Genomic DNA, 27,641 nt, shown 5'->3' on the forward strand with positions numbered 1-27,641 from the left:
TTCGTCTGTCAGATTGCCAGATGGTGAAGAAAGAGAATGTCCAATGGCGGTGAGCTTTACCCCACTCCAGCCGACGCTTGGCATTACGCATGGTGATCTTAGGATTGTGTGCGGCTGCTCCGCCATGGAAACCCACTTTATGAAGCTCCTGACAAACAGTTATTGTGCTGACGTTGCTTCCAGAGGCAGTTCGGAACTTGGTAGTGAGTGTTGCAACCTAGAACAGATGATGACTCTGCGGTCCTGTTCTGTGAGCTTGTGTGGCCTACCACTTCACGGCTAAGCTGTTGTTGTCCCTAGACATTTCCACTTCATAATAACAGCACTTATACAGTTAACTGGGGCAGCTCTAACACAGAATAAATTTTATGAACTGCCTTGTTGGAACGGTGGCATCCTATGACGGTGCCACGGTGGCATCCTATGACGGTGCCACGGTGGCATCCTATGACGGTGCCACGGTGGCATCCTATGACGGTGCCACGGTGGCATCCTATGACGGTGCCACATTGACAGTGATTGAGCTCTTCTGTAAGGTCATTCTACGTCAATGTTTGTCTATGGAGATTGCATGGCGGTGTGCTCGATTTTATACACCTGTCAGCAACGGGTGTGGCTGAAATAGACGAATCCACTAATTTGAAGGGGTGTCCACATACTTTTGTATATATAGTGTACCATCAATATTTTGTTTGGTCTGGTGACACATTCAGAGGAGTTACACCCTGATGTAAATGTTTTGCTCCGGTATTGAATAGGCATACGTCATTGTTTGACTGACTCTTTTCAATAAATAAGTAAAAGCAGCACGTAACAGAGGGTTTGTCTAACCTGTGTAGATAGGGAGGGTCTTAGAACAGGGAAACTGGTTTGTTGGAGATGTTTGTTAGAAGGAACAATGAGTCACAGGCCTGCTGTGCATTTCACAGCCAAGCTGTGCATTCCTGGGCCAACAATGCTTGTACATAGCACCCACAATGCAAATGTTCCTAGCTAACACAGTGCCGGGTTAACCTACTGCGCCGCTCAGAAAAGACTGGAAGCCTAAACAGGTCTCTGAATAACTGGGATCTTTAGCTGAGCTGAAATAGATCAGCAGAATGTATCACAAATGTGTCATTTGGAAACACTACCTCTGACTGATGCAATCAGGTGCAAACAACCCTAACTGAACAATAGTGGCGTACCTAGGAGACCCCGTCAATAGTCTAGGTTATCTTTATTCACAAACCTTCATTCAGAAAGAGTTCACATTTACAACATAGGCCTACTACTGTAGTTTAAAAAAATACATGAAAAAAAGCACTTTGCCTGACCTACTTCCAGTGGTTGAAAAGTACCCAATTCTCATACTTGAGTAAAAGTAAAGACAGCTTAATAGAAAATGACTAAAGTAAAAGTCAACCAGTAAAATACTTGAGTAAAAGTCTAAAAGTATTTGGTTTTAAATATACTTAAGTATCAAAAGTAAATGTAATTGCTAAAATGTACTCAAGTATCAAATGTAAAAGTAATTTCAAATTCCTTATATTAAGCGATTTTCTTGTTTTTATTTATTTATTTCATTATTTTTTTCGTTATTTACGGAGAACCAGGGGCACGCTCCATATGAAGCCTTTGTGTTTAGTGAGTCCGCCAGATTAGAAGCAATAGGGATGACGACCAGGGCTGTTCTCTTGATAAGTGCAGGAATTTGACAAGTTCCCTGTCCTGCTAAGCATTCAAAATGTAACAAATACTTTTGGGTGTCAGGGAAAATGTATGGAGTGAAATAAAAGTAAAAGTTGACAAAAACAAAAATAGTATACCTCAGAAATCTACTTAAGTAGTACTTTAAAGTATTTTTTACTTAAGTACTTTACACCACTGCCTACTTTGATGCCTGTTTATCGTTGTAACGAGAGCTCTTGCCCTATATCGGGAAGGAAAATGCTCACCATCTTCAACAGTTATGCAAATATAGGCTAAAATAAACAGAACAAAAATATAAATGCAACATGTAAAGTGTTGGTCCCATGTTTCCCGAGCTGAAATAAAAGGCGCCAGAAGTTTGCCATATGCACAAAAAGCTTATTTCTCAAATTTTGTGCAGAAATGTGTTTACATCCCTGACAGTGAGCATTTCTCATTTGCCAAGATAATTAATCCACCTAATCCACCATATCAAGAAGCTGATTAAAAAGCATGATCACATGTACACTTTGTGCTGGGGACAATGAAATGCCACTCTAAAATGTGCAGTTTTGTCACAAAACACAATGCTGCAGATGTCAAGTTGAGGGAGCATGCAATTGGCATGCTGACTGCAGGTATGTCCACCAGAGTTGTTGCCAGATAATTGAATGTTAATTTCTCTACCATAAGGCGCCTCCGACGTCATTTGAGAATTTGGCAATACGTCCAAGCGGCCTCACAACCACAAACCACACTAGCCCAGGACCTCCACATACATCTTCACCTGCGGGATCGTCTGAGACCAGTCATCCGAAGTCTGATGAAACTGTGGGTTTGCAAAACCAAAGAATTTCTGCTGAAATTGTCAGAAACCGTCTCAGTGAAGCTCATCTACGTGCTCATCATCCTTACCAGGGTCTTGACTTGACTGCAGTTCAGCGTCGTAACAGACTTTAGTGGGCATATGTGCTCTTCACAGATGAATCCCGGTTTTAACAGTACAGGGTAGATGGCAGACTGCGTGTATGGAGTTGTGTGGGAATTCGGTTTGGTGATGTCAACATTGTCACCAGACTGCCCCGTGGTGGGGTTATGGTATGGGCTTGCATAAGCTACGGACAACGAACACAATTGCATTTTATCTATGGCAATTTGACTGCACAGAGATAACGTAACGAGATCCTGAGGTTGATTATTGTGCCATTCATCCGCCGCCATCACCTCATGTTTCAGCATGATAATGAACGGCCCCACGTCGCAAGGATCTGTACACAATTCCTGGAAGCTGAAAAATGTCCCAGTTCTTTCATGCCTGCATACTCAACAGACATGTCATCCATTGAGCATGTTTGGGATGCTGTGGATCGACGTGTACAACAGCGTGTTCCAGTTCCCACCAATATCCAGCAACTTCGCACAGCCATTGAAGTGGAGTGGGACAACAGTCACACTCAACAGCCTGACCAACTCCATGCGATATATGTATATGGCCTCCTTATAGTTATGTCATTTATATATACACATTTGTACATTTAGTTTATTTAGTCAATATTTTCTTAACTCTATTTCTTGAACTGCATTGTTGGTTAAGGGCTTGTAAGTAAACATTTCACGGTAAAGTTGTACATACAGTGCCTTGTGAAAGTATTCGGCCCCCTTGAACTTTGCGACCTTTTGCCACATTTCAGGCTTCAAACAAAGATATAAAACTGTATTTTTTTGTGAAGAATCAACAACAAGTGGGACACAATCATGAAGTGGAACGACATTTATTGGATATTTCAAACTTTTTTAACAAATCAAAAACTGAAAAATTGGGCGTGCAAAATTATTCAGCCCCTTTACTTTCAGTGCAGCAAACTCTCTCCAGAAGTTCAGTGAGGATCTCTGAATGATCCAATGTTGACCTAAATGACTAATGATGATAAATACAATCCACCTGTGTGTAATCAAGTCTCCGTATAAATGCACCTGCACTGTGATAGTCTCAGAGGTCCGTTAAAAGCGCAGAGAGCATCATGAAGAACAAGGAACACACCAGGCAGGTCCGAGATACTGTTGTGAAGAAGTTTAAAGCCGGATTTGGATACAAAAATATTTCCCAAGCTTTAAACATCCCAAGGAGCACTGTGCAAGCGATAATATTGAAATGGAAGGAGTATCAGACCACTGCAAATCTACCAAGACCTGGCCGTCCCTCTAAACTTTCAGCTCATACAAGGAGAAGACTGATCAGAGATGCAGCCAAGAGGCCCATGATCACTCTGGATGAACTGCAGAGATCTACAGCTGAGGTGGGAGAATCTGTCCATAGGACAACAATCAGTCGTATATTGCACAAATCTGGCCTTTATGGAAGAGTGGCAAGAAGAAAGCCATTTCTTAAAGATATCCATAAAAAGTGTAGTTTAAAGTTTGCCACAAGCCACCTGGGAGACACACCAAACATGTGGAAGAAGGTGCTCTGGTCAGATGAAACCAAAATTGAACTTTTTGGCAACAATGCAAAACGTTATGTTTGGCGTAAAAGCAACACAGCTGAACACACCATCCCCACTGTCAAACATGGTGGTGGCAGCATCATGGTTTGAGCCTGCTTTTCTTCAGCAGGGACAGGGAAGATGGTTAAAATTGATGGGAAGATGGATGGGGCCAAATACAGGACCATTCTGGAAGAAAACCTGATGGAGTCTGCAAAAGACCTGAGACTGGGACGGAGATTTGTCTTCCAACAAGACAATGATCCAAAACATAAAGCAACATCTACAATGGAATGGTTCAAAAATAAACATATCCAGGTGTTAGAATGGCCAAGTCAAAGTCCAGACCTGAATCCAATCGAGAATCTGTGGAAAGAACTGAAAACTGCTGTTCACAAATGCTCTCCATCCAACCTCACTGAGCTTGAGCTGTTTTGCAAGGAGGAATGGGAAAAAATGTCAGTCTCTCGATGTGCAAAACTGATAGAGACATACCCCAAGCGACTTACAGCTGTAATCGCAGCAAAAGGTGGCGCTACAAAGTATTAACTTAAGGGGGCTGAATAATTTTGCACGCCCAATTTTTCAGTTTTTGATTTGTTAAAAAAGTTTGAAATATCCAATAAATGTCGTTCCACTTCATGATTGTGTCCCACTTGTTGTTGATTCTTCACAAAAAAATACAGTTTTATATCTTTATGTTTGAAGCCTGAAATGTGGCAAAAGGTCGCAAAGTTCAAGGGGGCCGAATACTTTCGCAAGGCACTGTATATATATATACACACCTGTTGCATTTGACAAATAACCTTTGATTTGAAGGAGATGTGTCATGCGGCAAATGGGTCACACCAGATACTGACTAGTTCTGATCAACACCCCTACTTTTTATTTTATATCTGTGACCAACAGGTGCAGATCTGTACTACCAGTCATGTGAAATTAATAGATTAGAGCCTAAAAAATATATTTAAAAGACTGATTTCCTTATATGAACTGTAATTTAGTCAAATTGTAGAAATTATGCATGTTGCTTTTATATTTTTCTTCAGTGTACTTTCTGAGCTAGGCAAGTAATGAAGAGGTCTAACCTACTGCACTTCCCTCTGTAAGCTATACCACCCCCTGTTGCCGGGCAAAACAGAGGACATGAGCCTTCTTTTACACAGTCTTTGGCAGGCTAAACAATACCCTTACACACAAAAAAATACTTAAACTGCAGTAAGTTAGTGACTGCAGTCAACTGTGGTATTGCTGACTCAGTTATTGCAGCATAACTGCAGTGTACTGCACTTGAACTGCAGTTATACCAAATATACTGGTAACTAACCTAAGATATCTCATCTGCGTCATTTCCAATGGGAGTAAATTTAGTATAGTGGGCAGAACAAGCAAGGAGGTGGGCAGAGCACGAGCTAGCGAGATCCTATTGGCATGTTTTAGCAAGCATTTGCATATATCTGTTAGGGAACGTCTTCTCTGTGAATTGCGTGTGTGCAATAACTCAATCGACCCTTGCACTCCTAAACAACACAATTTTTTGAAACTTTGGCAAAGTCTACAAAAGTTATTGCACAGCGTTCGTAACAGATTCTGGTTTAGGGAAAATAAACTTGCATTGAAATCTAATGTTTCATCAATGAGAAAATTTGCAGAATGTCAGAAAAGTTGTATCTAGCTCCATCTTCGCTCTTATGTGGCTGGCAGGTAGCCTATCGGTTAGAGAATTGGGTCAGTAACCGAAAGGTCGCTAGTTCGAATCCCCTATCTGCCTTTGAGCAAGGCACATAACCCTAATTGCGTCACAGTCACTGTTTGAAATGGCAGACCCTGGCAGTGACCCAACTCTCTGAGGGATATGCAAAAAAAAATTATTTCCAATTTACACACGTGTACATGTGTGAAATCAGACAAAGAATTATATTATTATCCCACTTACTTCCACATCACCATATTTGAACGTTCTAAACAGATTTATACATCCTGTGCGACATCTGTCCGTGGTTATACTGCGCTTTTAACTGCAGTTACACTGCAAAATTCATGCAGTTATACTGCACTCTGACTGCAATCTTTTTTCATAAGGGTAGGGATTACAAGATAATGGAGAAAGAAAATGTTTCTCACAACCTGTATCGGTCTTTAGACCTGTTTTCCAATAGAGCAATTTAATTATGTTTGTATGGACAATTTGGGTAAGTTATTCATACTTGTGGTTATTTTTTTTACTTTTGAATTTAAATCTGCCACACTGGTTAGTACTATAATACAGTAGCTACAACCAGATATAAATTTTAGACTAAATGGTAAACAACCCTTGTTAGATACAACCCCAGATAGAAGGGGCCAGATGTCGCACAGGATGTATAAATCTGAAGCCTCTGTTTAGAACGTTCAAATATGGTGATGAGAGGAAGTCCATAGAGTTAGGGGTACTATCGACATACAGATTAGTTTGTGTGTCCCTCTCAGCAAAGGCAACTAGAAACAAACTCTGCAGGTTGGATGCTAAGTGAGAGAAAAATCCACATTTTCAGTCTACAAGAAACAAACACGCCATCGTTCAAGTGTTTACAATCCAAATATCAATAAATATCAATAAGAAAATATATGTAGGTATTGAGACTAGGCTATAATTCTAGGTGCTTAGAGTGACAGCTGGGCGATATACTGTATTTGACGATATACCGGTATTGATGCATGAACCGGTTTGGGTTTTTACTTTACCTTCTTTAACGGTATTTACATTTTTGTTTCGTTAAATGTGATACTCTGTGTGTAACGTTGACTTTTATAGTTTACTTCGCTACTTGAGTCATCTCTCCATGCCGCTTTCCACATAGACCTAGCCCCGCCCCTTCACTCAAGAAGCGCATTTGTTGTTCCTCGACCACAAGACACTTGCGTTCAGTCTGCATGGTCAATGCAGCACATTTAACAATGTTGATAACAATGATGTTCACTTTGCTTCTTAATATAAATCCACTAATGTTTATAATTACACGATTAGTTTGTTTCTAAAATATGCAAAAAGCTAGTTTGTATTTTTCTTAAGTTGGGCCTAAATCTTATTAGCCGCTAATGCTAATCACTAGCTAGATAATAAATGTACTGAGTCAGAGCTATATTAGTATTAGCTATACAGCCTAATACTAGTGATGGTGGAGACCTAAATCAGCATGTTGTTTGTGCCACAGTTTCTTCTAAAACGATGAGGAATTCACAAAGCAAGAATAATAAAGCTACATGAAGTAGCTAAAAGAAAACATTAAAATGTAGCCAAAGATTATAGGGTCCCCTAGGAAACACTTAACACGTTGGTTCCTACCCTTTCACAATAACTCCTCCCTGGAATTTTCATTTGTTGTCATGTCAAACACTATTCAAAGCGCTCTCTATTATATTCTAACTACATAAATTAAAATAATCATTATATTGCCATGATTCCAACAGTTCACTCAAGTGTTTTGTGTTTAGTGTTTCAATTCACCACCGTACGGTCATGCACTACTCATAAAGCAAATTTAAAAACGGTCCATTTTATTTTAAATACTGTGATATATATTGGCCATGTCACCCAGCCCAACTTAGTCTATTTCAAACAGGATGGACAATGCTACCAGCTGCTATTGCTTAACTATGAAAACGAAGGAACTGTTTGATGGCTTATAGAGATCGGCAGCTTTAGTTCTAAAAAACTGAAATAAATTACCTCTGGTTAGTTCAGCCATTCCAATGGGGGAAATTAAGGGGGAAAGAATGGGGTTTTGGGATAAATACATAAAATAAGGTCTGAGGTTAACAAAGGCTCACGAGATCTTATACGTTTTATTCTATGGGGTAATATCAGTCAGTTAATCAGACCTTTATGAACTATGAAGACTTTACGTGCTTGTTTGGATACATAAATGCTTCATAATAAACAAAATATGATTATCTCAGCGTATCCAAAAAACATGAATTACCCCATAGGCCTTGGCCAACGAGCCAGTTAGTGCCAACACATAGACACCATTACTATTGTACTATATAAGAAAATACAATATAAATAAGTCCGATTTGATCTTTATCATTATCAGCAGATGTATATCCATTACGTTACTCTCTGCCCCATGACAAAATGTGTTGGCGGGGGCACTGGAGATGGGTGTCGGGGCCCCAAATGCGGTAGTCCGGCCCTGCTGAATACAGTGATAAGTTGACAATGTCTGTTTCCTCCAAAGTTTTCCAAGAAAACGTTAACATGTTTTGTGGATCGTCACATGTTGCTCGATCTGGCCATCTCAAACTAAGCCAGGTTGGTTGTCAATCGTTAGCTACGTCACAACCAAAAGTGACAAAATATAACTCTCGCCATAATATTTACAGACGTTCTACTGTAACTCAGGGGCAAGAGAACACTGACCAGGCACAATTTGTTCTGGTTAACCAAGGTTGGACAAAACAACTGCGATAACTATTTGAGTGATTTGATGGCCATCTTAAATATTCAGCAATTCCATACTCACCTTAAAATAACCTCCCTCGTAGTGAGTATTTGGGGGTCCAAATATTGCAACTTCCCAGTTGTACAAGTCCGACTCGTCCACTAAAGTTATCCTGAACCCTTCAACTGGCTCATCTTGAAGACTTTTCATCTCTAACATGAGTGCTTTTTGGGAACTGGCTACATGATGTCCATGAGCCATAGTCCGCGACGATCTGTATAAACAAAAACCTATCTAGACCTTTTTAGAGAACAAAGGTAGTTATCTAATTCCACCACAACCAACCCCTGAGAAACCTTTTGATTGTTCACACGTTTCCTCACATCTACAAAAAATGTCGTCTGTTATTACGTTCGTGTTCGGTTCTCTTCCACTGTGATCGAACAAACCAACGCGTAAACCTCTCGCTGACAACCAACCAACCCACAAACCCAAAGCTAGCTTGCTACAGTAGTTACTCCCTGTTGTTGATCCTCATTTACCGTAAGACAGAATTGCTCGAAGTAAATTTTAGTGGTCAAAGCAAACTAGAAAACAAACAAATTAACGGCTGTCTGAGTAGGGATCTCCCCTCCTCAATTATACAACAGTAGCTACTTCACGGTGTCGCCACTAAAGTCGCTCAAGCTGGTCCCACAAAGCTTGATGCCATGAGTAGTGAAGTGCTCGCAAAGCTTTCTGGGAGTTGGTGTTATTGAAAAGGCACAACACTTATTCGGCATTAATAGTTTAAGCAAGGTTAAAATATTGTTTCGGTCTGCAATTGAATTCTTCAAGATCATGAAGCCCGATACGTTAATATTTTTAATCTCGTCAAAAAAAATATGTTGGGAGTGTTTTGTGGTTGCAACTACATTTCTTTCCATATGGGAATTGAAGTTAGACAGTACCTACACACAGCCTCCAAATCACTTAGGCTATATTGACATTTATAATTTAAAGGCACTTGCACACATAGAAAGAATATGCAGTTTCACACAGAGTACTGTATTAGTTATTGGGGAAGGCAGGTTTTTGGGAAAGGCCACTCTAGTGGATGCTGAAGTGAGATGGTGGCCAACTAAATATCCTTGATAAGGTAGTATTTGCATATCCTTTGAATATACAGCATGTTTGATACGCAGACACCATATATATAGTGATAAGATGTGAATAAAAAGCCTGAAATAATTATATGTGGGAGTTTATTGGTTCACCTTAACACAGACTACAGCAGCTCAGCCTTTATTTCAATTTGGGTAGACTTCTCTGTTCTAAAAGTGAATGTTGATAGTATATGACTAATTTTGTCTTGCTCATGTAGTCCCCTCTTAAAACATATTACATCATATAGCTGGAGAATAGACAATGAAGGAGTTGGACCAGACCTTCAAACAAGGAGAAATGAGAATATATTTTAATGTCATAAGCCAAACTCCGTAAGAAAATCACTGTTAATTGACCAGAAAAAAAGTATTAAGACAGTGGGTAGCTTCTCTGAACTGTATCACAAGACCTTTTCTACTCCTCTCAGCGCCATGACACCAAATAGAACCTCCTTCCCCTGATGTTAAATAATTCAAAATATTCAAAGATATCATTTGAATTGTATGAACTTATAATAGATTAAAAAATACAACACCATCAAAAACCGTAGCATGATTAATTCAACTTTCACTTCATAAAAATAAAAATAAAAATTAAAAGAAAAGGACAACCAAGAAATGACAAGGGAGTTTTGTATGTGTGTGAGTGTCCTTGGATAGGGGAAATATATATATATTTTTAAGTATACATTTCCTAATCATGCAAGATACACATTTTTATGAAATACTCTGCACAGAACTTTTTAATTAGTACAACATATGATTACAAGTGATTTTTTCATTGCCATTCTATAACTTAAATCAATCAAAGCACTTTTCCAGGAAGGATATGGTTTTGTGGATAACATCCCTGTATGTTCTTCACTTTGTACTCACACAGTGCAGAAGAAACTCATGGAATGGCTCATCTACACTTGTAAGAAAGGAATGCGGGTAAGTTGGAATACAAACAAAACATGATGAGATCAGTTTAAAGTTGCTACTACATTGTGCTGGACCAGGCAGTGAGACGCGTTGAGTGTAACTAGACATCAAGTACCTCTGAGCAAGTCATGAAAGGAAGAAGCCATTTAAATGATGACCATTTATGTTCATCATTATGCCAATGCACATGTGGCAGCAGGGTAGTTCTGAGAGAAGAGAACACTGAAGTAACGGTTTATGACTGTATCAGTGACATGTAGGATGTATTGTATAGTGCGAGAGTTAGTGGCACAGACGCAAGAAGTTTGGATGATATGAAAGACAAACGTCTTGACTGACAACTTGTTGGCTTTCTCAAGAAAGATACAGTAAACAAGAAGCCACATTGGTTAATACTGATTCAAAATAAAATGTATCAACTAAGTACCATTGATCTCCCAGAATGAATTATGACTAGAATAGCCTTCCATCCCCATAGGTGATCTCAAACTAAGCCTATCAACACATAGTATAACTTTAACAGTTAAGTATGGAGAGCCTGCTATTATAGCAAAGCCACATGAGAGGCGCTAGCTGCAATTTGTGATAGCAGGCCTTCATTTTCCACAAGTTCTATATTTGTCACTCATTTCAGATACTGTAGACATGTCTGAAGCAAGAGAGAGTGGCAGATGAGCAGTACAATACCCGTCCACGATTACAGCATAATCAAAGCGATAAATCATACAATTGTAAAAAGACGCCCTTCTACCCATGTCTATAATAAGAGACAGAGTAAGGAAACCGGACAATGTTCACTTTTGGAAAAGGTTGCAGAAACATACTTTTTCGAGGAGTGCCAGCGTGTCTAAGTTCTGACCTGGTCAAAGTGTAACCGCCTGCATTCTCTTTTCCCAATAAACTCTTAGTGTAACTTTCCAGCTCAGGCATTTCAAATTCTTATAGGGATTGATATGTTCCTGTGACACAGGTCAAACTGAAGCTGAGCATAGTTGAAGCATGGAGCAGTGACACCAGAGGGTAGGTCAGTCTCCTTCAGACATGAGATCAGGTCAGGTAGGATTTCAGCTCAGAGGTCAGCTCAGAGCAGTTTAAAGTTGACATGACATTTTCAACTTGGGCCAGTCAGAAGAAGTCACACATTCTACAGGACTATAGAGGAGAGTAGCAGTAACACGCTGATGTTTAATGCAACAGGGGGAAAGGCGGAGACGGACGTCAGAAAACAAAAACAGCAACAAACAAAAACAAATCAAGACAGTGAAAACACAATTCAACCAGTTGTCAGATTACATTACATGACCGTCACAGACTGTAATGACGATGAGAGAGAGAGAGTGGAGGGGGGAGCAGGGAAAACCAGTTTGAAACTAAAAGCGCACAGAGGGGGTTTGTATAGAGCAAATCAGTGAAGGAGAAATAGCAGTTCTGAGTGCAAGAGGGGCGTCAAGGAAATGTGTGATTCTGAGGACTAATTAATAGGGTGAACCTGGGAGTGCCAGCCGCAGTGTTTGTAACATGATTACATGTGTTTCAGTGAGGGAGGGGTTGAGCAGGGGGTAGGGGAGCACCAAAGGGCTGTCAGACACAATCAGCATTGAGAGAAGGTCAGCTTGATCTCATCCAGCACATTCCTAAGCAGCCCCGGCTCGTCACATTTAGCATCGATAGACACGGTCTGATCAGCCTGAGACGAACAGGGACACAGACAGACAGAGAGGGCAAACGTTACAAGGATGTCTGAGGAGAAAATCTCATTTGAGTAAAATGGAGACCAATATTTGGATGTCTGGCCCCCTGACTGACAAGGAGGAAGGGAGCTACTTACAGTTTTGACCAGCAGACACACATGGTGACCCTGGATTGACCTGCTGTACATGGAGGCACAGGAATCAATCCTCTCCACCACTGGTTGAGACAGGAACACAACCGTAAGCTCATTAAACAACTCAAAATCTAAAAGGTCTTTATTTACCACATGTTAATGTTCATTCAAAGAGGGAGATTTCTGCAAGACGACACAGTGAACTACAAATCACCTCAATAAATATGTCCACTCTCCACCTAATACCTCCCAATGCCTTCTCCCCCTGTATTCCCCAGTCCCAGTGTACCCACCAGAGAAGTGGTGGTGGAAGCAGATCCTAGCCAGTAGATGGTGGAAAGGCTGGTTGATTCCCTCCAGCTTCAGAGAGCTTCCCTTGAGGTCCCCTGACTCCAACAGCTTAGCATACGCGTCACTGTAAACAACAACAATCACATTCACTACGCATCACATACTAGCTCACAAGCAGTTTAATCCTAAGTTCAGATCAGGGCACAGCACACTAAGCCAATAGCTCCAAATCTACAGTTAGGTAACGTTCATTATTATTAAAACAGCAGAATGAGGTTCTTTGGGGACAGCTAGCTGCACTGACCTGTAGCAGGGAGTGGTGATCAGGTATGAGGTGCAGGTAAAGTGCAGTTTAAAGTCTAGTTTCTCGTGAGTGGAGGAATCCTCAGTCTGTGTGAGAACATTATAACAGCAGAAGGTTAACAATACACTTTTACAAGTGAGGAAAAAGGTCAGTAGAACCTCGAGCAGTGAAATAGACTGCACCCAGAGTCAAAGAGGGATAGTGGGGGAATGTGAGGCCTTTGTGGAGAGCAAGATACTCACCTTGACTATGAAGGTGAGGGTTCCCTTCAGTTTCTGAGGCATCACAATGCTCTGCACTGAGAAGATGAACCGTGCCTCGTTCGAGATCCCTGAGGAACAAGAGAGAAAAAATTGATTTGTTTGGATGTAAAATGGGAATGGGAATATTTGGATGGGAATTTAGCTCTTATTTCAACAAGTTTCCATAGCTTTTTCCTCCTCCCAGTCTCTCCTGCTTCCTCACCGGGGGGCAGATGGAAGGGCACGGTGAGGCTGTCATGTGGGCCGGCTCCCTCAGGCCGCTGCAGCTTGGAGTTGAGAGAGTCCATCACATTGAACTCCATGGACTTGATGAAACTGTCACACTTATTTTCAAAGATGACAGAGACCACCACCTGGCTACCGTCATGCAGGTTCCCCTGGATGTCACACACCTAAAGAGGGAAAGAGAGAGGGATGAAGCGGAGGTCAACCCACTCCGTAGCCAGCAGTGTTCACACAAGGAGCCCAGCAAATTGACTTGCATGCAAACCAGCAAATCGATTCAACCATTCCAATCCCAACACGAATCCCATGTGATTTTTATGAAGCAACCTGGAAACAGCACTGATAGGACAGTAGAATCGTAACGTCACACACTCAAAGAGGATGCCCCTGGCTTATGGTGTTGTGAATAACAGGGTTACATTTTCCAATATAGACGTCTCTGCATAACAGCTTGGTTATCACAGGGTGATTAAGCCAGGGGGCACAGTCTGAGAAAAAGCACAACCACACAGAACATCTAGAAGATTCTCCTGTAAAACCCATAGCCTGCAGTTCATAGAACTTCAGCCAATACCTCATCAGCATCCTGCTTCATCTTGAAAGAGAGAAAAATAGGGAGCATAAGGAGGGGTCCACTTACAGTATATACAGTGCATTCGGAAAGTATTCAGACCCCTTGACTTTTCCCACATTTTTACGTTACAGCCTTATTCTAAAATCAATCTACACACAGCTCTGTCAGAGTGACCATCAGGTTCTTGGTCACCTCTCTGACCAAAGCCCTTCTTCCCTGATTGCCCAGTTTTGCGGGGCAACCAGCTGTAGGAAGAGTCTTTGTGGTTCCAAACTTCTTCCATTTAAGAATGATGGAGGCCACTGTGTTCTTGGGGATCTTCAATGCTGCAGACATTTTTTGGTACCCTTCCCCGGATCTGTGCCTCGACACAATCCTGTCTCAGAGCTCTACGGACAATTCCTTCGACCTCATGGCTTGGTTTTTGCTCTGACATGCACTGTCAACTGTGGGACATTTTCATAGACAGGTGTATGCCTTTCCAAATCATGTCCAGTCAATTGAATTTACCACAGGTGGACTCCAATCAAGTTGTAGAAACATCTCAAGTATGATCAATAGAAACAGGATGCACCTGAGCTCAATTTTGAGTCTCATAGCAAAGGGACTGACTAAGGTATTTCTGTTTTTAATTTTAATAAAATGTGCAAATATTTCTAAAAACCTGTTTTTGCTTTGTCATGATGGGGTATTGTGTGTAGATTGATTTTTTAAATCCATTTTAGAATACGGCTGTAACGTAACAAAATGTGGAACAAGGGAAGGGGTCTGAAATATATATATATCTCTATCTCTCTCAATGGTACGACTCCTCCCAGCTCCAATATGAGTGGCTATAGAAGATACACAAGCGTCTCGCTCCATCCCACTCACCATCTTGATGTAGGAGTTCTCAGCCAGCAGGGCGTAATTGGACATGGGCTGTAAAGAGAGAAGAGCCTGGTCAGTTCTCACTCAATATGCAAACAAGGGAACTACACCCAGGTCTGGACTATGTATATATGCTATTTGAGATAGGGAGTGTATTAACACTGCATACTTGACATACTTGTGTCAAATCAATGGGTGAAGGTAGGGAAGTTTTATATGGACAGTATTGTGGAGGCACAACTAACCTGTACCCCCACACACCTTGTTATTGTGTTACTTTTTTACTTTAGTTTATTTGGTAAATATTTTCTTTACTCTTCTTGAACTGCACTGTTGGTTAAGGACTTGTAAGTAAGCATTTCACAGTAAGGTCTACACTCGTATTCGGTGCATGTGACAGATAAAGTTTAATTTGATTTGATTTATGACTGGAACGTCCAGTGGACAGGGATTGGACTGAGTGGACAGCCTAAAAGGTGATTGTTTACTGACTGGCAGAGGCTCCTCGTCCTCCACCGTGCCGTTCTGCACAGACTCCTCTCTGACTCCATCGCTATGGTGATGATGATGGTGCTTCTTTTTCTTGTCCTTCTCCTTTTTCTGCTTCTTCTTCTTGTGCTTGGAGGATTTCTGAGAGGGAAACAAGCAGGGGATGGTGTAAAGGGCAGTCTATTCAGAAAGAGGGAGGGAGAGTTTCTGTGCTCAGACAAGATCTGTCAAAATACAGTATCCTGTTGCGCTAGTCTTTAATGTAGAATCCTTAGTAATGAATGATGCTGTCGTTTGTATGTGTATGTTTTGTAAGGTTTATAAAAATATAAAATAAAAATGAGTAACAGCTGAGATTTCTGTCTCGTGATTCTGACATCATCAGTAAAGTGGAGTGACTCACAGTCTCTTCAGGCTCAGAGTCTGGGACCACGGCAGCCACACCAGACCCAGCGTCAGGAGTGGAGGCAGGGGGATCGTCTGTTACTGCTGCGGCCTCCTGTCACCACACACACAGCCCTCAAAATGAGTATGGACACATTTAGGAGGATTATTGACATACAACACGCTGTCATTTATTGATCATATACAAGTACAGGTAGTAGTAGTTTGGGTTAGTCGTAATTTGTTTGTTGTTTTGAAGTTGGACCCATTGTCGATAGCATCCCTTCACTGTACTTAAATGGAACAATAATCGACTCAAACAGAAATACAGAAACATGTTCTGACAGGATGTGTGAACTGTGAAGTCACATTTGGGTGACTGCTAGAAGTAGCTTATTTTCTGAGGGCAGACAGTTGGTGTGGTGTAAACACAAAATCAACACGCAGAGCCCCTGAACAATGTATATCTAATGATCAGATTCTGCTTGAAACAGTCCCATACAGTAGTTCAGAACAGAGGACAGAGAGTGTGGGGTCACAGAGCTAAACTTTATGAACTAGTCTGGCTTTAAACTGAATACTGTACTGTTGTCATTAGTCTTCCACCTGGTCTAACAGCTGCTCTGCAGTTACACACGCACAGTCAGAAGCACAGGGTATGTAGTCACACGCACAGTCACACGCACTCAGTATGTAGTAAAAAACACTGTCTATATGTAGTCCTACTACACATGAAGAGCTGTGCTACTGTTGCATTGGTTTGATAGGAACAACAAGAACCGTCAGCATGATTCCAGACACTGAGGCCCCTGCACTTGACAACAACTGTGACCCCACCACTGACGAGAAACAGACACATCGAGCAAAACCAAAACAGAGAGAACCAACACTAAGAAACACGACAACCCCAGAATGAGTAGGGTTACGTGACCTCAGAAAGAGAGGCAGTAATGCAAGGGTGAAAGAGAAAAGTGGATGGAAGGAAGGAAAGAACCACACATGGTGAAGAGGATCAGACAAGAGCAGAGGATGGATGAAGAGGTACTGTTAGAACACAAATAAATGACAACAAGGACAAGGAGTGACTAAGAGAGAGAGGGGAACTCAACCTGAGGGTCAGAGGGCACTGGAGCATTTGAGAGCCAGAAATCCAGATCCGAAGCCTACAACAGTGAGGGAGGGAGAGGGAGCAAGAGCGAGGGGGGATAGAGAGGTTAACATTTTAGCACTACCTCTTCATGAAAATGAATACAGAGATTACACTGTTATTTTCATGAATAAATCAAGTATTTCAAGATAGCGACTAGACATACTGCAATCTTAAATACTGATTGATACTTGATTTAATCTTTATTGCTGATAGGATGGTGAGGGGGCCTTGAAAGAAGCAATGACAATGATTGATAAATGAAAATGACCAAAGAAATGTGTTTGCTTGACAGATTATTTTATATAAATTTAATTAAATCAAATTCTTAGTTTAGTTAAATTATTTAGTGTCAGCCTTAATTCTTCAATATCCTACACAGAATGACATAGTGCAAATCTTGTCCCTGTAAAAAAGGTAGTCCCTCCCTTTGTGATGTCATACCTCTGGTGTGGAGGCAGGAGGCTGGGCTGCCACATCATTGGTCACTTTTGATTGGACAGGCTCCTCTGAACCAGCCTCCATAAGATCCTCCCCTTCCTCTTGTTTGTGTTTCTTCTTCTTCTTCTCTTTACCCTTCTACAATGACAAAAAAAACACTCCTTAAGACAATAAGGTCACAAAAAACAGAAACGTCAAAGATATGAAAAATATTCGAAGGACATAAAGAATAGGGCCTCACCTTCCTCTCCTTGTCCTTCTTTTCCTTCCCGCTCTTCTTCTTGGGCTCTGAAGTGACCTCCAACCCCTCCACGTCCTCTATGGGGCTCTTGAGGACCTCATCGGGACGGTGTGTCCTAACTGGCAGCTTCTTCTCACTGTCTGCCAGGGGCCTGAGAGCACAGAGAGGAGACACATAAAACCACAGCCCTGAGTGTACATGGTGATTCTGGTCACACTACAGCCATCGGCTATGTCTCAATAGTCTTAACTAGCCTCCTTTCCTCCATGACCACTGATCTGGGAGGAAAAGACAGAGTAAAAGCAGCATGGTGAAAACCTATCCAGTCGATTCACTTACCAATGCCAGTGAAGGAAAGGAGATTAGGAAAGGAAGCTAGTTGAGACAAGCCCATCCACTCCACTCAGGTGCATGACATTTCAAACGCAAACTTGCTCAGCACAAACCTTCATAGCCATTCCTCAGGCAGAGCTGGGAAGTCAGGAGGGAGACCACCATTAACAGGTTTATCCAAGATCAGAACTGGATTGAGGCCTCTGTTGGTGGCTGCAGTAACTGAGTATGTTTACATGCACAGTAATAATTCGATATTAAACTGATTATGGCAGCAGGCAGATTATGCAATAGTCATGTAAACACTACTCTGCTTATCTTAAATCAGCGAACAGTCAAAATCAAATTAAGTATATGCCGATTAAAACACCTGGTTTTCTGAGCAATCTTTCAAACTATTAGGACATTTAAACACCTTAAATCGGCGTTCTAGCAGTGTATTTGATCTGCATGTGCTAGCAGCAACCGAGTGAGCCTCCCTCTTTAGCGAGAGTGAAGTGAGTTCGGAACAACTGAATGTATGTGTCTTTGAAGTAGTTTACACATTCAGACTTTATATGTCCTCAGAATGGTCACTGGGGTAGAATGTTTATTTTGATAGGGGAATTTCTGCATTGATCAGAGTGACATCAGGTAGATGGATTTCAGATGTGTCCATGTAAAACAGGATTATGTGACATTTCTCTTCTTGCAAAGCATGTAAACGTTTTAATCGAACCATTATATTAATCTGACTATCCACAACAATCACATTGTTACCATACTCAGTAACTAACGATTAACATTATGTTGAAGAAGATCCATGGATTGGGTGAGGATTTGATTTGGGGATTTGACTAGTAAAAACAACAGTAGTCATCCATGATTAGTAATGGGGATTGAGTCATGACTTGAGAAAATCAGCAGTTCCACTGAGAAATCTATAAGCTCTCATCTTATCACATCAATCTGTTCATGTTAGTGAGAAGTGAGAGCGCTTTTCTTCAGCTCCAGCCACAAAGTGGGCACATTAACAGAGTTTTGTATGGAGGGAATGCTGATATTCTGAAGTGAGCTTGTAGAAGGTTTCAAATGGAGGGGTGAGCAGGAGGAGAGATTGTTGTTGAAAACAAGGATCAAACTTCAAACTGTAAAAGTCACATCATGCCCAAACACAGAGAAACAGACAGAGACACAGACACAGCGAGAGAGAGAGAGAGAGAGAGAGAGAGAGACACACACAGCGAGCGAGAGAGAGAGACACAGCGAGAGAGAGAGAGAGACACAGCGAGAGAGAGAGAGAGAGAGAGAGAGAGAGAGAGACGGATCAGTCAGTCTTGAGTCCAGGCCCAGACGGGGCTTCTCCTGAGGCTGGGAAGGTACTCAACTGTGAGATGCCACCAGCAAACTGCACAGTCAAGATAACAGATGTGTGTGTGTGTGTGTGTGTGTGCATAAGAGAGACAGAGGGAAAGAACCACAGAGCAGAGCACAGCGAGAGGGAGTGTGTGAGGATGAAGAGGACCAGGCCAGCACCAGCCTCTCATCAGTGGAGCCAGGAAGAGATTATACACCCCCACAGAGTAGATAATAACATTGCCAGGTTATATATCCTATACTTTCATACTAATCCATTAGTGGACATCTGTAATACAGCGAGAGGTCAGTGATGAGTTAACTCACTTGTCCAGGTCGATGTTCAAAGCTTTGTGGGGGTCGTTGGGATCTTTGTCATCGTCATCACTGGGCAAGGCATTCTGAGACAGGAAGAGAATGGAGTGACAGAGCAAAACAACATCCTTGCATATGCAATTATTATCAAAGGTATGCCACGTCTATTATCTGCAACACTCTGAACCACCTATGAAAGTGCCTGGCATCTCTGCCTGGCCTACTGTACACCACTGGCCTCTCTGCCTGGCCTACTGTACACCACTGGCCTCTCTGCCTGGCCTACTGTACACCACTGGCCTCTCTGCCTGGCCTACTGTACACCACTGGCCTCTCTGCCTGGCCTACTGTACCTCTGCCTGGCCTACTGTACCTCTGCCTGGCCTACTGTACCTCTGCCTGGCCTACTGTACCTCTGCCTGGCCTACTGTACCTCTGCCTGGCCTACTGTACCTCTGGCATCTCTTCAGTGACGATGTCCACCATGTGTGCGGGGGTGATGTCCTCCTCACTCTCTGGGCCCGAGTCCCCCCTCCTCTGCCGGCCCTTCTCCCTCCTCTTCTTCTTGTCCTTCTTCTTCCTGTCTGCCTTGTTTTTCTCCCGACGCTCCTCTTCCAGCTTCACATACTGGTCTGACATTGGCATCCCTAAACCCAACGGTAGGGAAAAAGGAAGAGAAAGAAAGAGGAAGTGGGGTCAAGTTATTACACAGAAAGAAAGAGGCGAGACAGAAAGAGGTAGAGAAGAGGGGTTTAGTTATGACAGAGGCGAAGAGAGAAAGAGGGATACGGGTTAGGTTTGGAGTCCTGTGTGCAGAGCCACTGACTGATACACTGTACATTGAAATCAATTGATTATTAAGTAGTGGCCAGAGTAACTGACCTGGGACTTTGAGAGGCACACTGAGGTCAATCTGCACCACTGGAATGTGCTCCACACCAACAGCCTCCTGGTATACCTGCGCACACACAATAACATATGGGATGTCAATGGGCTTCTAGTCAATTTAATTATTTAGATTGGGGGTGCTCAGCGGACATATGGAATTGTTTTAAGATGGTCATACTATGGATAACTTAGCCATTTGATTTAGAATTTTAGGACCCCTTTAGGTGTACATGTGTGTATATACACACACACAAACATTTTTTTTATAACATATTGATTTTGACCAGTACTACTAAAGCCCATAGAATAACACATTCACAAATGGCAGAGGGTCAAAAAAATGAATCATAAGAAACATCTGTCCTAAATCTAGGAGATATATATTAAAAAAATGAACATGTGGAAATATAATGTATACACACAAACACAGAGGCTGACCGATTATGATTTTTCAACGCCGATAACGATTATTGGAGGACCAAAAAAAGCTGATGCCGATTAATCGGCCAATTTTTTAACATGTATTTGTAATAATGACAATTACAACAATACTGAATGAACACTTATTTTAACTTAATATAATACATCAATAAAATCAATTTAGCCTCAAGTAAATAATGAAACATGTTCAATTTGGTTTAAATCATGCAAGAACGTGTGTTGGAGAAGAAAGTAAGAAAGTAAAAGAAGAAAATAAAAGTGCAATATGTGCCATGTAAGGAAGCTAACGTTTTAGTTCCTTGCTCAGAACATATGAAAACTGGTGGTTCCTTTTAATACGAGACTTCAATATTCCAAGGTAAGAGGTTTTAGGTTGTCGTTATTATAGGAATTATAGGACTATTTCTCTCTATACCATTTGTATTTCATTAACCTTTGACTATTGGATGTTCTTATAGGCACTTTAGTATTGACAGTGTAACAGTAAAGCTTCCGTCCCTCTCCTCGCTCCTACCTGGGCTCGAACCAGGAACACAACGACAACAGCCACCCTTGAAGCAGCGTTACCCATGCAGAGCAAGGGGAATAACCACTCCAAGTGACGTTTGAAACGCTATTAGCATTAGCATTACCCCGCTAACTAGCTAGCCATTTCACATCGGTTACACCAGCCTAATCTCGGGAGTTGATAGGCTTGAAGTCATAAACAGCGCAATGCTTGAAACACAGTGAAGAGCTGCTGGCAAAACGCACAAAAGTGCTGTTTGAATGAATGTTTACGAGCCTGCTGGTGCCTACCACCGCTCAGTCAGACTGCTCTATCAAATCATAGACTTAGTTATAACATAATAACACACAGAAATACGAGCCTTAGGTCATTAATATGGTCAAATCCGGAAACTATAATCTCGAAAACAAAATGTTTATTCTTTCAGTGAAATACGGAACTGTTCCGTATTTTATCTAAGGGGTGGCATCCATTAGTCTAAATATTCCTGTTACATTGCACAACCTTCAATGTTATGTCATAATTACGTACAATTCTGGCAAATTAGGAGGCCCAAACTGTTGCATATACACTGACTGTGTGCAATGAACGCAAGAGAAGTGACACAATTTCACCTGGTTAATATTGCCTGCTAACCTGGATTTCTTTTAGCTAAATATGCAGGTTTAAAAATATGTACTTCTATGTATTGATTTTAAGAAAGGCATTGATATTGATGTTCATGGTTAGGTACACATTGGAGCAACGATACGCACCGCATCGATTATATGCAACGCAGGACACGCTAGATAAACTAGTAATATCATCAACCATGTGTAGTTAACTAGTGATTATGATTGATTGATTTTTATAAGTTTAATGCTAGCTAGCAACTTACCTTGGCTTACTGCATTCGCGTAACAGGCTAATGCATCTCCTCGTGGAATGCAATGAGAGGCAGGTGGTTAGAGCGTTGGATTCGTTAACTGTAAGGTTGCAAGATTGAATCCCCTGAGCTGACAAGGTGAAAATCTGTCGTTCTGCCCTTGAACAAGGCAGTAACCCACCGTCATTGAAAATAAGAATGTGTTCTTAACTGACTTGCCGAGTTAAATAATGATTAAATAAAGGTGTAAAAAAAAATAAAGCCAAATAGGTGTCCAAAAATACCGATTTCTGATTGTTATGAAAACTTGAAATCGGACCCAATTAAAATGGGGCATTCCGATTAATCGGCCGACCTCTAATACACATACACAAACATACACTACTTGTCAAAAGTTGACACACCTACTCATTCATGGGTTTTTCTTTATTTTACTATTTTCTAAATAGTGAAGACAAAACTATGAAATAACACATATGGAATCATGTAGTAACCAAAAAAAGTTACTTTCAAAATATATTTTTCAAAGTAGCCACCCTTTGCCTTGATGACAGCTTTGCACACTCTTGGCATTCTCTCAACCAGCTTCACCTGGAATACTTCTCCAACAGTCTTGAAGGAGATCCCACATATGCTGAGCACTTGTTGAATGCTTTTCCTTCACTCTGCGGTCCAACTCATCCCAAACCATCTCAAATTGGGTTGAGGTCAGGTGATTGTAGAGGTCAGGTCATCTGATGCAGCACTCCATCACTCTACTTCTTGATCAAATAGCCCTTACACAGCCTGGAGGTGTGTTGGGTCATTGTCCTGTTGAAAAACAAATGATAGTGGGACTAAGTGCAAACCAGATGGGATGGCGTATCGCTGTAGAATGCTGCTGGTAGCCATGCTGGTTAAGTGTGCCTTGAATTCTAAATAAATCAGACAATGTCACCAGCAAAGCACACCCACACCTCATCCTCCATGCTCCACAGTGGGAACCACACATGCGAAGATCATCCATTCACCTACTCTGCGTCTCACAAAGACACAGCAGTTGGAACGCAAATCTAAAATTTAGACTCATCAAGGACAGATTTCCACTGGTCTAATGTCCATTGCTCCTGTTTCTTGGCCAAAGCAAGTCTCTTTTTCTTATGGGTGTCTTTTAGTAGTGATTTATTTGTAGCAATTCGATCATGAAGGCCTGATCCATGCAATCTCCTCTGAACAGTTGATGTTGAGATGTCCTGTTACTTGAACTTTGTGAAGCATTTATTTGGGCTGCAATTTCTGAGGCTGGTACCTCTAATGAACATCCTCTGCAGCAGAGATAACTCTGGGTCTTCCTTTCCTGTGGTGGTCCTCATGAGAGGCAGTTTCATCATAGCGCTTGATGGTTTTTACGACTGCACTTGAAGAAACATTCAAAGTTCTTGACATTTTCCGGACTGACTGACCTTCATTTCTTAAAGTAATAATGGAGTGTCATATCCTCTTTACTTATTTGAGCTCTTCTTTTCATAATATGGACTTGGTCTTTTACCAAATAGGGCTATCTCTGTATACCACCCTACCTTGTCACAACACAACTGATTGGCTCAAACACATTAAGAAGGAAAGAAATCCCACAAAATGAACTTTTAACAAGGCACACATGTTAATTGAAATGCATTCCAGGTGACTACCTCATGGAGCAGGTTGTGAGAATGCCAAGCGTGTGCAAAGCTGTCATCAAGGCAAAGGGTGGCTACTTTGAAGAATAACAAAAACACTTTTTTGTTAAGTACATGATTCCATATGTGTTATTTAATAGTTTTGACATCTTCACTATTGTACAATGTAGAAAATAGCATAAATAAAAACCATGAAATGAGTAGGTGTGTCAACTTTTGACTGGTACTGTATATTTAAGTTGTTTGAAATGTGTAATGAATTACATTTCTGTAAGAGTCAGGTTAACACATAAGACGAGCTGCCGATTGGGTGATGAGGTGCGTACCTTCTGAGAGGACGGGGAGGCCTTGATGTAGAAGGGGTTGTTGGCCTGCTCTGCCTTCCTTACTTCTCTCCTCTGTTGGGAGGGAGAAACAGTATCAAGTCAGTCATATGAAAATGCTGTGGTGTTTACCGGTGTACCTCTTCAGTGTCCGACTGTTATTTAGTATCACCAAAGATTTAACAACAGATCAACTGTTGAAAGAATGTATACACAGCACGGATTATTGGCTTGTAAATTCCCATCTTACCTTAGCCAGTTCCTTCTCGTCCACTTCAGTGTAGCGTGGCTTGGTGTGTCTGGACTCCTCCTTGGCAAACACAGCCTTGCCCTTGGTCTTCCTACCCTCATCCTCAGACTCACTCCCAGACGGAGGCTCGTTGATCCACGCATCCAGGTCCAGACTGGAGACAAAACCAAGACAATAAATTGTCTGTCCGCGTTTATAAAATTGTACCGAATCATCCAGTTTTTTTAATACGGTATGACTTTACTCGCATAATAAGCTACTTTGCATTAAGCTACTTTGCATTACCTAAAATTGTCCAACGGGCTGCATAAAGTACACTGAACAAAAATGTAAAACGCAACATACAACAATTTCAAAGATTTTACTGAGTTACAGTTCATACCGTGCATTTGGAAAGTATTCAGACCCCTTGAGTTTTTCCACATTGTTACGTTGAATACATTTTTCCCCCTCATCATTCTACACACAATATCCCATAATGATTATAAAAACAAAATAAAAATCTAAAACAGAAATACCTTATTTACATAAGTACAGTTGAAGTCAGAAGTTTACATACACTTATGTTGGAGTCATTAAAACTAGTTTTTCAACCACTCAACACATTTCTTGTTAACAAACTTTTGGCAAGTTGGTTAGGACATCTACTTTGTGCATGCACAAGTAATTTTTCCAACAATTATTTACAGACAGATTATTTCACTTATAATTCACTGTATCACAATTCCAGTGGGTCAGAAGTTTACATACAGTCGTGGCCAAAAGTTTTGAGAATGACACAAATATTAATTTTCACAAAGTCTGCTGCCTCAGTTTGTATGATGGCAATTTGCATAAACTCCAGAATGTTATGAAGAGTGATCAGATGAATTGCAATTAATTGCAAAATCCCTCTTTGCCATGCAAATGAACTGAATCCCCAAAAAACATTTCCACTGCATTTCAGCCCTGCCACAAAAGGACCAGCTGACATGTCAGTGATTCTCTCGTTAACACAGGTGTGAGTGTTGACGAGGACAAAGCTTTCTGATTGTTTGGAGGATCCGAAAAACAGCTTGTCCGGAGAAGACACGGTGAGTGCTACCATCAGTCCTGTGTCATGCCAACAGTAAAGCACCCTGAGACCATTCGTGTGTGGGTTTGCTTCTCAGCCAAGGGAGTGGGGCTCACTCACAATTTTGCCTAAGAACACAGCCATGAATAAAGAATGGTACAAACACATCCTTCGAGAGCAACTTCTCACAACCATCCAGGAACAGTTTGGTGATGAACAATGCCTTTTCCAGCATGATGGAGCACCTTGCCATAAGGCAAAAGTGATAACTAAGTGGCTCGGGGAACAAAACATTTATATTTTGGGTTCATGGCCAGGAAACTCACCAGAACTTAATCCTATTGAGAACTTGTGGTCAATCCTCAAGAGGCGGGTGGACAAACAAAAACCCACAAATTCTGACAAACTCCAAGCATTGATTATGCAAGAATGGGCTGCCGTCAGTCAGGATGTGGCCCAGAAGATAATTGACAGCATGCCAGGGCGGATTGCAGAGGTCTTGAAAAAGAAGGGTCAACACTGCAAATATTGACTCTTTGCATAAACTTCATGTAATTGTCAATAAAAGCTTTTGACACTTATGAAATGCTTGTAAGTATACTTCAGTATTCCATAGTAACATTGACAAAAATATCTAAAGACACTGAAGCAGCAAAGTTTGTGAAAATTATTATTTGTGTCATTCTCAAAACTTTTGGCCACGACTGTACACTAAGTTGACTGTGACTTTAAACAGCTTGGAAGATTCCAGAAAATTACATCATGGCTTTAGAAGCTTCTGATTGGCTAATTGACATCATTTGAGTCAATTGGAGGTGTACCTGTGGATGTATTTCAAGGCCTACCTTCAAACACAGTGGGTCTTTGCTTGACATCATGGGAAAATCAAAAGAAACAGGTACAAAAGTATCTGAAGGTAGGAAACAACTCCATTTCGCTGACCCTCAACACTGGGGCCGCACAAGGGTGCGTGCTCAGCCCTCTCCTGTACTCCCTGTTCATCCACGACAGCGTGGCCATGCACGCCTCCAACTCACTCATCAACTTTGCAGATGACACAACAGTAGTGGGCTTGATTACCAACAATGACGAGACAGCATACAGGGAGGAGGTGAGGGCCCTCGGAGTGTGTTGTCAGGAAAATAACCTCTCACTCAACGTCAACAAAACAAAGGAGATGATCGTGGACTTCAGGAAACAGCAGAGAGAGCACCCCCTATCCACATCAAAGGGACAGCAGTGGAGAAAGTAGAACATTTTAAGTTCCCCTGCGTACAGATCACAGACAAACTGAAATGGTCCACCCACACAGACAGTGTGATGAAGGCGCGACAGCGCCTATTCAACCTCAGGAGGCTGGAGAAATCTGGCTTGTCACCCAAAGCTCGAACTAACTTTTACAGATGCACAATTGAGAGCATCCTGTCAGGCTGTATCACAGGTACGGCAATTGCACCGCCCTCAACCGCAAGGCTCTCCAGAGGGTGGTGCGATCTGAACAACGCATCGCCGGGGCCAAACTACCTTCCCTCCAGGACACGTACAGCACCCGATGTCACAGGAAGGCCAAAAAGATCATCAAGAACAACAACCGCCTGAGCCATTGCCCGTCCACCCCGCTATCATCCAGAAGGCAAGGTCAGTACAGGTTCATCAAAGCTGGGACCAAGAGACTGAAAAACAGCACCTCAAGGCCATCAGACTGCTAAACAGCAATTACTAACTCAGAGGCTGCTGCCTACATTGAGACCCAATCATTGGCCACTTTAATAAATGGATCACTTGTCACTTTAAACAATGTTTACATATGTTACATTACTCATATCACATGTATATACTATATATTATACCATCTATTGCACCTTGCCTACGCAGCTCGGCCATCGCTCATCCATAATTTATATGTACATATTCTCATTCACCCCTTTAGATGTGTGTATTAGGTAGTTGTTGGGGAATTGTTAGATATT

At 41.5% G+C, this 27,641-nt stretch overlaps 2 protein-coding genes across 5 annotated transcripts in view; both read right to left on the minus strand.

Annotated features, from left to right (window-relative positions):
- The window catches only part of LOC110521470 (ubiquitin-conjugating enzyme E2 R2), a 36,823-nt gene extending 27,494 nt beyond the window's left edge, over nucleotides 1-9,329 (minus strand). The window contains exon 1 of the mRNA XM_021599045.2: nucleotides 8,660-9,329. Coding sequence (XP_021454720.2) covers nucleotides 8,660-8,839 — 180 coding nt within the window. The 5' untranslated portion in view covers nucleotides 8,840-9,329. The remainder of the gene's footprint in view (nucleotides 1-8,659) is intronic.
- Nucleotides 9,330-10,010: 681 nt separating this feature from the next.
- The window catches only part of LOC110521469 (AP-3 complex subunit delta-1), a 36,404-nt gene continuing 18,773 nt past the window's right edge, over nucleotides 10,011-27,641 (minus strand). Inside the window, exons 17-34 of one of the 4 annotated variants that reach the window (XM_021599042.2) lie at nucleotides 24,618-24,771; nucleotides 24,371-24,442; nucleotides 20,567-20,642; nucleotides 20,138-20,316; nucleotides 19,697-19,770; nucleotides 17,702-17,852; nucleotides 17,464-17,598; nucleotides 16,982-17,035; nucleotides 15,892-15,987; nucleotides 15,492-15,629; nucleotides 15,003-15,050; nucleotides 14,130-14,150; nucleotides 13,533-13,722; nucleotides 13,310-13,398; nucleotides 13,068-13,153; nucleotides 12,766-12,887; nucleotides 12,476-12,555; nucleotides 10,011-12,334 (exon numbers count right to left, since the gene is read on the minus strand). In XM_021599042.2, coding sequence (XP_021454717.2) covers nucleotides 12,239-12,334; nucleotides 12,476-12,555; nucleotides 12,766-12,887; nucleotides 13,068-13,153; nucleotides 13,310-13,398; nucleotides 13,533-13,722; nucleotides 14,130-14,150; nucleotides 15,003-15,050; nucleotides 15,492-15,629; nucleotides 15,892-15,987; nucleotides 16,982-17,035; nucleotides 17,464-17,598; nucleotides 17,702-17,852; nucleotides 19,697-19,770; nucleotides 20,138-20,316; nucleotides 20,567-20,642; nucleotides 24,371-24,442; nucleotides 24,618-24,771 — 1,861 coding nt within the window. In that variant the 3' untranslated portion in view covers nucleotides 10,011-12,238. Of the gene's footprint in view, nucleotides 12,335-12,475; nucleotides 12,556-12,765; nucleotides 12,888-13,067; nucleotides 13,154-13,309; nucleotides 13,399-13,532; nucleotides 13,723-14,129; nucleotides 14,151-15,002; nucleotides 15,051-15,491; nucleotides 15,630-15,891; nucleotides 15,988-16,981; nucleotides 17,036-17,463; nucleotides 17,599-17,701; nucleotides 17,853-19,696; nucleotides 19,771-20,137; nucleotides 20,332-20,566; nucleotides 20,643-24,370; nucleotides 24,443-24,617; nucleotides 24,772-27,641 lie in introns of all 4 variants that reach the window. The other 3 variants (XM_021599041.2, XM_021599044.2, XM_021599043.2) reach the window with 3 other exon arrangements.

This window comes from Oncorhynchus mykiss, chromosome 30, assembly GCF_013265735.2.
Source record: "Oncorhynchus mykiss isolate Arlee chromosome 30, USDA_OmykA_1.1, whole genome shotgun sequence".
Taxonomy (NCBI): Eukaryota; Metazoa; Chordata; class Actinopteri; order Salmoniformes; family Salmonidae; genus Oncorhynchus; species Oncorhynchus mykiss.